General features: G+C 47.0%; 1 protein-coding gene across 2 annotated transcripts in view; it reads left to right on the top strand.

The window, feature by feature from the left end:
* The first annotated feature begins 1,807 nt into the window (after positions 1 to 1,807).
* arap3 (ArfGAP with RhoGAP domain, ankyrin repeat and PH domain 3) overlaps positions 1,808 to 11,272 on the top strand; it is a 28,221-nt gene continuing 18,756 nt past the window's right edge. For both annotated transcript variants that reach the window (XM_085472348.1, XM_085472340.1), the window contains exons 1-2: positions 1,808 to 1,969; positions 10,230 to 10,392. In XM_085472348.1, the coding sequence (XP_085328474.1) occupies positions 10,298 to 10,392 (95 nt within the window). In that variant the 5' untranslated portion in view covers positions 1,808 to 1,969; positions 10,230 to 10,297. The remainder of the gene's footprint in view (positions 1,970 to 10,229; positions 10,393 to 11,272) is intronic.

The raw sequence follows: 11,272 nt of genomic DNA, 5'->3' as shown, positions 1-11,272 counted from the left end.
GTCACAGACTAAACCATTCTTCCACTCTCAGGTAAATTCTTAAATCCCAACCTTCCACCACAGTATACAATATACCAGTTTGAATAAATAAATGCATAAATACATTTCACATTTTTATATTAATAAATATTTCACACTTTAATTTTACACCAAACTCAATATTATAAAAACCCAAGCACAAAAAGATTCACCACACTCGCTTAACCCATGGTCTCTCCCGGAATCTTTAAATGGTGTCTGGACCCCCAGGGAAACATTTGCCCAAACACCTTGAAGAGGACACAGGCAAGAAAGGGGAGTAATCACTATCGTACAAACACCTATTTGCGCCACTTTTATTCCTAGATTTCTCTCTCACACACACACACATTTGCATTAGTTTTCCTTACTGGTAAACCTTAATCTCAATCTCAGTCACCTTTCTTCTCTCCTGACAGACAACCACCACATTCCTTGATGAGGAGCAGCTGTGCAGGATCTGAAACAAGCCTACCAACTGATTTTAAAATTCCCAATAAATAGTCAATAAATATTTTAACTTCTTGTGTGCAAATGTTTTACTGTGCAAATCCATGCTTAAAGTGCAATGCTAAATAAAGTGCTTGAAAATGTGCTTTTAATGAAGTGAAAGGTGTGCTCTGAAGTGCTATACAGATAATATAAATAAATGTAGTAAGGGAGTCCTCTTCCTTACACTGTGTCTGTGCATGTATGTGTGGTCTCCTGCTGTCAGAGGGCGTGTGCAGCCCGGTGACCTCCTGTGTGGTTTTGTTTGAGTGCTGCTGAGCGCGCTCTTCCTGCCTTGATGAGGAAAGCTTCATGAGGACTGCATCCTCCTTTAGAGGCAGAAAAATGCAGCTGGGCTCCGGATCCTCTCAGCGCTGTATTGTCTCAGGCACTTCCTGTTTCCTGTCTGCTCTGCTCAGATTGTTGTTTGGGCAGCAAGGAGGAAACTCCACCGCTGTCCAGCTCCTTAGTGCTGAGAGGACAGGACACAGTGTCCACGAGGACCTCTGAGCGCCCACGGGACAACTCCCTCATGTTGTGAAGTGACTGACTTACCTGCAGACGAGTGTACATGAAGCCATGAAACCCACAGAGCAACTGTGAAACCTAATTAATGCAAGTGGTTTATTTACCTGCTCATCTCACGTTTTACAGTTAAATAGCAGAAAGGCTGTTGAGCGACTGAAGCCCGAGGCCAGCATGAAGGGGTCTGTGATAAAACTCCTGATTAACTTCATTTTACAGCTTTAACATCTTCTTTATATTTTAGGAGCTTTTTCTTAAATCACAAATGCATAAAGATGATATCACAGTTTTCTTTTACATTACAGAAGCACGAACATGTTAATTCTGTATGATCAGAAGTGGAATGAACTGAGCATGTGCAGTTTAATCATTTTCCTGATGATCATAAATCAAAGCTGCGCTGGAGAGAACTGAGAGTTGACCTTCTTGCAATACATAGCTATATGAATATGTGCATTGTTCCTGACTACTTTTGTTGTCTTTTTTATATGTATTAGTGAACATTTAAACGATTTTTAAGAAATAAAGAAATTAATAATAAGAAACAATCAGAATAATAATGATAATAATAATAACAGGTTTAAACAGAGCAGGTGAGAACAGCTGTACTTTGCTCAGGTTTTTAATGCAAACGCCTTAAAGCACGTTTAAAAAGAACGAAGACATGAACATGAACCTTTACTGATGATCTGGAGAACTTACGGATCAATGCCAGCAAGTGGATCTGGAGACACAGTCTGACCGGAAGCTGTACTTCCTTGGGACTTTTATTGTGAAAGTGAGCAGAGGTTGTACCCGCAGTGGTCGCGTGTAGCTTACCGTAGCTGCTCAGAGTTTCTCCTCCCGGCGCACTGAGAGCCGCGCGCACTACTTACCGGACTGAACCGAGCACAGAGACCGGAACACGGAGCAGGAGGCAGGCAGAACCGGGTCGCAGGTAAGGCGCTCCCAGTCCTTCAGACTTTACTTAAACAGTCTCTCAGAGTCCCGCAGGAAGCGGCTCCTCCTGCCGCGGAGCCGCGCACAGTCCGCGGGTCCGACCCCGCCACAGGTTCGAGTCTCTGAGGGTCTGGATTCACACAAGGGGTCTGAGGGGATCCAGACTGGAGTCAGAGTAAATTAGTGTGAGGGACAGCAGGACTTCTCTTATGTTATTGTATTTTTACACACCTCTGTTGCTGTGAAGCTCGCACACAAGAATTTCACTCGCATGTACCGTACCAGCGTACCTGCACATGTGATGTGACAATAAAAGTGATTTGATTTGACTCGAGCTTCTGATGTTAGTGGATCTCTGAGGTTTTGAAGGTCTAGGTTTGCTATCCTGGTCCTGGCTCTGGTTTCAGGGTCCTGGTTCTGGTTTTAAGGTGATGCTGGTGTATTTGGTGCATGATCTGGTTTCAGGGTTCTAGTTCTGGTTTTAGGGTGTGTGCTGGGTTGTTGGAGTCCGTCTCTGCCTTCACTGGCTGCAGGACAACATCGTGATTGCTGACATCATGATCACAGCTGATCTTGTCCTCTGAGCAACTTCATCATGACATCATCAGCTGGTCATTCATCAGTTCCTTTTCCTGTTTTTTGATTTCAGTTGATCAGCTGATAATCAATGAAAGGATTGATTTCTACAGCCGAGTGTTTGAGGTGTTACACACACACAGAGCAGCACCGTGTGTGTGTGTTTGTGTTGAGAAGAACAGAACAGGAAGGGAAAACTCCCTGTGATGTAACATCCTGTTTATCAACGTGTCATGGCCTCTGATTGGATGTTTTTGTGTTTTATTGTCCGGTTATTGCTCAGCATGTCTCTGCTTCGTAATTCTGTGTGTGAATATTTGTAAAATCATCACCCTGTGGGATTATATCTGACCTCTGACCTCAGCCTGGACCGTTATCTTTGGCTCTGTGCTGATTCGTACCTCAGGTCTCTGATCAGAGTGAAGCGTCTCCTCGTTCGTCTCACTGTTTCAGGGCCCTGAGACGGGTTCAGGGGCAGAATGATGCTGAACGTGACACACAACAGGGTCAGAGGTCGGTGGAGCCCAGTTCCCCCGACAGCCATCAGTGTCAGAGAATAATCTTTGTTTTCAACAGAGGAAAGCAGGTTTCCTGATTTTAGAGCCATCTGTGAATGTCCCACCTGGTGCCCACAGGTAGTCATGTGCGTTCCTTGGGCTTTAATAGTTACCTGCAGCCTCACACAATGTACACCACAAACTTTAACTGTTAATCCAGTCCAGTCAGTGATGATGCTCCAGGTCAGAGTTCAGGTTCACATCAGCCTGTCTGTAAAACACACCTGAATAAATCCTGTGCTCCACCTGAACACGCCACTCTGCCCTGAGAACATGTTGCTCCGCCGGTTGGTCTGAAGGGCTGCTCCTGGTTGAGTTCTTAAAGTCAGACATCTGTCTTCATAGACTTGCTCACTGAGTTCTGCTGTGATCCTGCATGTTTGGGATCTCCTGCATGTGGAGGGGATTTCAGGTTTGGCTCAGTTTTGCCTTTCTGTGATCATGTGATGTATTTATCCTGAGAAGCTCGAACTGTGAAACTCCTGTTTATCTGATCACCTCCTGATGGCTCGCTTTGATTTCCAGGGAAGCTGTAAAATAGTTTTTTAGTGTAAGAGAAGCGTGTGTTTCTGCACACACTCAGTAAAACAGGAGGTCGCTCTGTGTGCAGAGGGCTTTTTAAACCTCAGCAGGTAAAACTGAATGCATCACGACATTCACTGCTCAGCTGACCAGTTTTCTTTTATTTAAATAAAGAATTAATCAGACTTTAGAGCTCAGAGGAAATCTATAGAGGTGTAGAATCAATAATAACCCAGTGTTCCCAGTGTTCCCAGTGCGCGTCAGTGTGTGGTTCCAGTCACAGCTCAGGAACAATCAGCCCTCTGTTTCACACAATAGAGGCTCACTGTTATTATACTGCCTCATTCGCCCACCCTCACTCTCCCAGCCTTCCTCTCTGCTGCTCCTCCTCATTACAGAGCAACGCCTCGGTCCGACATATCTGCAGCAAGCACAAACCTGCAGGCTCACAGAGAACCTGTAGACCCAGAGAGAACCTGCAGAGAGAACCTGCAGGACCAGAGAGAACCTGTAGACCCAGAGAGAACCTGCAGAGAGAACCTGCAGGGCCAGAGAGAACCTGTAGACTCAGAGAGAACCTGCAGAGAGAACCTGCAGGGCCAGAGACAACCCGCAGAGAGAACCTGTAGAATCAGAGAGAACCTATAGGGGCAGAGAGAACCTGCAGAGAGAACCTGTAGACTCACAGAGAACCTGCAGGGATAACCTGTGGACTCACAGAGAACCTGTAGACTGAGAGAGAACCTGCAGGGCCAGAGAGAACCTGTAGGGGCAGAGAGAACCTGCAGAGAGAACCTGCAGGGCCAGAGACAACCCGCAGAGAGAACCTGTGGACTCACAGAGAACCTGTAGAATCAGAGAGAACCTCTAGAGGCAGAGAGAACCTGCAGAGAGAACCTGTGGACTCACAGAGAACCTGTAGACTGAGAGAGAACCTGCAGGGCCAGAGAGAACCTGTAGACCCAGAGAGAAAGCATCGCAGCGGCTACAACCATTATCGTCTGCAAATTATGCCAGGCGGCAGTCATAGCAAAGAGATGAAGTACTTTTGAAATATGGGGAAAGCCAAAAATTGCGCTTCCTCCACTTTCGTAACATTGATTCCTTAATGTTGAATTCTCTCGCAGCTGCTCTATTCCCATGTTGTTGCAGTATATTAATAACTAACCTTGTATTGTGGATGAAAAATCTTAGTTGTTCTCCTGACTGAAGTTTGGCCCGTGTATAGTATCCTGATATGCGATTGCATTTGTCCCTGACCACCAGAATCCCTCACGTTAACTTTTATCGAGTGGAAAACACGTTGGCGTTCATCCTCCAGCTTCACTGTGCTAATGTTATGCTAACATAGCTGTGTCGCTAGCAATCATGTAGCACAACATTATATACCAGGTAGTCCAACTTCAGTAACCCTGCAAACGTCACTGCTGTTTAGTTTTCTGTCTTCATTTATGTTGGAAGTGATAACAGAGCTGTACGTTTGAATTAGTTTCAAAAATCTCTGTCAGAACATGGTATGAAATGTTTAGGTGGAAACTAGCGAGCTAACTTCCTGTTAACTTCTAACTCCGTTAAATTTAATAAATTCTGTTTTCATGGATGCATGGATGTTAAACTTAATTGTTACACCTGGTAAAGCAGCAACGCTGATGATTTTATTAAAGATGAAAGAATTTAGACTGTTTTTAACTCTCAGTGTTCGTTTGACTTTGGGACCTGAAGTTGACGGAGTTTTGGACCCAGATTACTCCGCGAAGCTCCTCACTACGGCAGCCGTAATGCTCTGACAATCCATTAAGCAGTGCGGCTTACCAAAGTTGTACTAAAACATTTTTTAACAGATTTCTGCACGCCCAAATCGGTTCAAGGTCAGTAAGCACAACCAGAATTCATACATAAGGCACTCTCTCGATTTTTGAGAAAATTAAAGGATTTTAAGTGTGCCTTATAGTGTTGAAAATACATTATACAGAATAAAAGAATATATCGTGATATATATCGTTACCGCACGTGCTTCAAATTATACCGCGATATGGATTTTAGGCCATATCGCCCAGCCCTAGATGACAGCTTTTTGTCTTCCAGCTTCGCTCTCCCAGGTCTTTATCATGTGAAAAATCAGCTAACATACAGAAACACCAGTGATGAGGCGGGCGGCATGGGAGCAATGTCAGGGAGGTGAAGAGGGAGGGATGGGACGAGGACAGGGTGTGTTTGGTGTTTGGGGAGAAATGGGAACGGCAGAGGTAGCGCAGGTGCGTCTGAACCAAGACGTTTTTCTGCGTCTGATTTCAGCTGTCAGAGCAGGACCGCTTCAGCCAGGCCAACCAGGTCTCCATGAGAGCTGCACTTCACCGGACAGACTTTCACCGTTTTTACCAGATTTGTCTCTCAGGCTGCAGTCCTCCTGAGGAAGTCTCAGACAGCCTAACATTTGGCACAGTGTAAACAGGGTTGTTATGCAAGCTTGATGTTGTAGCACTTTAACACCTTTGTACGTCTTTGCTGTTTTTCTTGGTTCAGTAACAGCGAAGACAGTGATGTTTGTAGGGACTCTTTTAAATAGTCAGTGCCAAAGTTTGAGCTGTGACAAGGAAACTGGTGCAGATACGTGTGCAGTACGACCAGCTGCTGAAAATCCCCGCGTCCATCCTTGCAGCGTGTCACGGGGTGTCATCAGGAACAAACACAGGGTGACCTGCGCACATCATTCAGGGGTTATCAGAGTCACATGATGTAGTCACATCTGAACAGAACATGGACATGCTGTAGTAATCCATGCTGCCTCACACAAACCTGCATAACAATAATAAAGTAAGATTATTTTACTTTTTTGGCCTTTATTGACAGGTACAGTAAAGAAATGACAGGAAAGCAGCTGGGGGGGCTGCGGGTCAGACTCAAACCCGGGCCGGCTGCTCACGTGCTGTTAGCGATGGTGTCGTGCTGACCGCACAGAGCTGTGCGTCTGCGTTACTGCCTGTTTGTGTGTTGGAGCTGTGAGCTTGTGTGTCTTTGCAGTTTGGTCGGCTGACACTTAGCCAGCAGACAGAATCGGCTCTTTTTAACAGCCGCCATGAAGAACTCGTAAAGTTTCCTGTGAAAATCTGTTCGAGGAGTTTGACACCTGGTGTCTGCTGTTTGTGGCCCATTGTGTTCAGCGTGACTTTATTTGGGCCACGCGGCGTCGATGATGACCTAGTTCTAATCAGTAATCAACATCCAGTCGTGTCAAAGACCCCCACTTTGGATCAATATCATCGGAACTAAAGCAGCTATCATAAATTAGACTCCCAGCATGCATTTCCAAGCCCACTCTCTGACCTCAGGTTTGACTCTTGTCATTTATTGGATTCTTCTTCACAATCACATGGAGGGTCAGTCCCCTGCAGACCCCGCACTGTGCACCCTGAATCAGCTGGTGTGTGGAGGGAAACTGGTTCGAGTAGATCACACCACAAATGTGATTTTGGTGCCTTCTACCCCTCGCTCATGAGGACCAGCACCATCAGCTGGAGACACCGACAGAGCTGATGGTTTCACTGATTTTACACCGTGGGCCACGTATAACCCACTGTGATGTTTAGTGGGCCGGGCCAGTGAAAGATTTTTATGTACACATTAAATCAATACAGGGACAGATGTGTTGGATCCAGTGGTCAGAATATGAACGTCCTTCGATGTCCTGACTCTGACTGGGTTTTACACCCAAACCTCAGACATGAGCTCCAGCTGTAGCTTCAGTCAGCCTGCGCTCGGCCCTCCTCTCTCCTGTCTCAGCTGCAGTGTTTAAAAGTGGAAGTCGGATGGGAGGGTCTGTATCCTCTGGCTGCTTTTCCTTGGCTCGGTCTTTATCTGTGGCCTTCACTGACTTCCTGCCTGGTTCTTTAACGTTTTTCCTCCTCGGCCGCTCTTTTTCCTCTCACACCGGACTTTCTGTTTTCTGTCACTGCAGTTTTTCTCAGGCTCCTGCTTTTTACTCCTGCTGGATTTGAGAAACTCTCCAGTTTTACATTAAAATGTCTCCCACAAAGTTGATTCTGTTCATCTGGACGTTTTCAGAGAAACGTTTCGTCATCATCAGGTGACTTCTTCAGTCTCAGCTGACTGCAGGTCTCCCCAACCTTTAAACAGGACATTTACACAATGACTGACAATGAGCTATGAGATCAGTTTCATCATTGTTAATATGCAAATTGTCATGATCAATGATCAACAACCACTAATCAAAGAGCGCTGATCACTGATCGTGACAGTTTGCACATTAACAAAGATGTGACCTCGCAGCCCATTTTCAGTCATGAGTAAATGTCCTGGCTGGAAACCTGCAGTCAGCTGAGACTGAAGAAGTCACCTGATGATGATGATGAAACGTTTCTCCCACCGAGCAGATGCATGTGCTTGTATCAAGACATGAAAAGGTCTCATGTGGAAATGTTTGCAGGAGTCATGTTGATATTATTACTCAGTGTGGTTTCCTGTGGATTGGTGTTGATTCACCACCATCTGTGAACATCTCTGAGTGAACGGTGAGTAAACTAGACTGCAGCGACCGACCTCCTGTTCCCCTTTTACAAAGTGCCTAAAATGACTCTCCTCTGTTTCTACCTTTATTATCCTGGAAAAAAGTAACATGAGGAAGTTTGTGAGGGTGGTGCAGGACGTGTGTGGGGACAGAGACAGTGGTGTGCAGGTGGAGTGACAGATGGGTTAAAGATGGGAGTGGGATACATCAGGGATCTGCTCCGAGCCCCTTCTTGTTTGCAGTGCTGATGGACAGGCTGACAGATGAGGTCAGAGAGGAGTCTCTGTGGACGCTGATGTTTGCAGACGACACTGTGATCTGTAGTGAGAGTAAGCAGCAGGTGGAGGAGAGCCTGGAGAGGTGGAGGCATGCTCTGAAGAGATGCAAGACAGAATACATGTGTGAATGAGAGGGTGGATGTGTAAGGAGTACAGAGGGTCAAGGTGATGAGCCTAAATACCTGGGGTCAGCCATCCACAGAGACGAGAGAGTCCAGGTAGGGTGGAGTTTGTGGAGGAGGGTATCGGGGCGGATTTGTGACACGAGGATGGCAGCGACAGTGAAAGGGAAGGTTTAAAGATAGAGCACGATCCAGCACACATGTCAGCACGAGGCATCGAGTCTCTCAAAATAAAACCAGCTTCAGTCTGTGAGCGTGCGCTGTGACGAGTCCACGGACGCTGCAGATTTCAGCTCTGAGACGAGGTGCTGCAGCTGTCCTGCGTTTTCTTTCCTCCTGTTGGTCGCCGGCTTCAGTCTGAGGAGACGTCAAAGTCCTGACAGAGAGATGCTGGCGCTGACGACACTCGGCGGCTCTCTGTGGTCACGTGACTGCACGGAAGCATGCATTACTGTGTTATTTATGATACGATCACATCATTGACACAGCATTGATCATGTTGTGTGTCACAGCTGTTGTGTAACGTGTTTCCTGGCTGTGTGGCGGCTGATCTCAGAACAGACGCAGCTTTTGTCTGAAGAGTGGAGGAGGAGGAAAGAGGTCGGCTGGAGGAAGCTGCTGTGACTCACTTCCTCCTCGGCCTTTGTCTTCCTGCAAGACGCTGCAGCCGTGTGTGTGTGAGTGTGTGTGTGAGTGAGTTATTTTTACTTTGGTGTTAGACACATGCTCTTCTGTCTTTCTCTGAGTGACGTCCTGATGCTGACAGAGAGCTCTCCCCAGCTCCATCACACCTGCAGTTTTACTGTCACACCTGGACTTCAGTATATCTGCTGTGTTCACAGGCTCTTATTGTTAAAGGTCCAACAGGAAGCTGCATCTGCTTCTTAGTTGACATCTCCTGAACACATCACAGAGAGGTGACACACACTCACACACACACACACACACACACAGACCCACACACACACACACACACTCACACACACAGACACACACCCACCCACACACACACAGACACACACAGACACACACACACTGGCAGGATGCAGGGAGCCGCTGAAGTGAAGCGTGCTGCTCCGAGCTGGAGAGTTCTCCTTGTCTCATTGGCTGTGTGTGACTTCCAGCTGTTGATCCAGCAGATGATCCAGATGTGGGTCTGTTTTGGGCCCACAGTTTGTTCCCTGAGTTTTTCCTTGTAGCAGCAGGGGTGTCAGGGTTTCATGGCAGGAACCCTCAGCCTTTATCCCCACAGTGACCCTCTGTCTGATTCTCTGCTGCTGTGCAGAGGTCAAAGGTCAGCCTGCTGCAGACGCAGAGAGACAATCGTGCAGCTGTGTCTGCCTGCTGACATCATACTTTCTTCTTCTTTTGTGGTTTTAGTTCTCAGAAAGAGGGGCTCGTGAGCTCCAGAGGTCAAAGGTGACAGTGGTGCCATCTACACGGTGTGTGGAGGCAGTTTGTTAATTGATCTTAATTAGAGGATGCGGTTCAAAGAAACATTTAACGCCCCCTGCTGGAGGAATGAATGGTTACAGAGGCTGGCTCCTGTTGTGTGTGTGTGTGTGATCCAGTGTTTCTGGTTTTCTGGTTTCAGTGTGGGGTTAGTGAAGCAGCAGAACTTAAACCAGTTTCTGATGATATCTAAAGCAGATCAATCTTTCACCTCTTTCCCCACCAGATGGACGACCGCCATCCGCCACTGCTGTAGGTCAGCGATGGCCCAGGTGTTTCCTGCTGGTGGAGGAGATGAAGCCCAGTCCGGACTCTGTGTTGGTCATCATGGGCTCCCTGGATGGAAGCACGCCGGTTGAGAGGCTGCTTTCTGCGATTCATCTGGAGAGGTCAGGATTGAGGAGTGCAGCATGAAATGGGGGGAAACCGAAACGGCACAATCATCAGATAGTTTGTGTGGCAATGTTGTATCGATACAGGGACTCCAAATATTGATATTCTATTAAATAAGTTAAAATACAGCCGGGGCCTCTCTGTGTGGAGTTTGCATGTTCTCCCCGTGTGTGCGTGAGTTCTCTCTGGCTACTCTGGCTTCCTCCCAAAGTCCAAAGACATGCAGTTAGTGGGGTTAGGTTCACTGGAAACTCTAAATTGCCCACAGGTGCAAATGGTTGTCTGTGCCTATGTGTCATCCCTGTGACAGACTGGTGGCCTGTCCAGGTTGTACCCTGCCTCTGGCCCTAAGACAGCTGGGATAGGCTCCGGCTGGATGGATGGAAATGAACATACTGGAGGGCTCGTTACCTGCACTGCCATCCGGAGATAATGTATACGTACTGAGCTCGCCAAAGCTACCTCCAAACTCGGAGTGAGCCGATGGCTCGGCCACACGAGGAAAATCAGGGCAGCATCCTCCTCACAGCTACAAAAACAGTGTGAGGTTGTCTATGATTGCCATGCATGGTTAGCTCGCCGCTTGTTGCTGCTGCACACTCACCGTTCTGCGATCGCACAGGAGACAACCTGTCTGCGAACAGCCTCAGGCTGACTGCAGTCATTCTCACAGACTGCTTTTCTACTTCAGAAATGCAGACAGATGAAAACACGTGGTCCTCAGTGTGACTGAGTGGGCTCAGCTGCCTACAGAACTGGGTGCACGTGTAACAGTTAAAAATGAACTTCTGTCCATGTCAATAAATGTGATTTTTAACACGTTATCACAGAAACTGACAACCAATCAAAGGGCAGCTCCCATCTAGCCAATCAGAA

Source organism: Copadichromis virginalis, linkage group LG2 (genome assembly GCF_057382275.1).
Source record: "Copadichromis virginalis isolate Kocher_CV1m ecotype Utaka linkage group LG2, C_Virginalis_male_GT1.1, whole genome shotgun sequence".
In the NCBI taxonomy this organism is placed as follows: domain Eukaryota; kingdom Metazoa; phylum Chordata; class Actinopteri; order Cichliformes; family Cichlidae; genus Copadichromis; species Copadichromis virginalis.
This window is presented reverse-complemented; position numbering and strand designations above follow the sequence as displayed.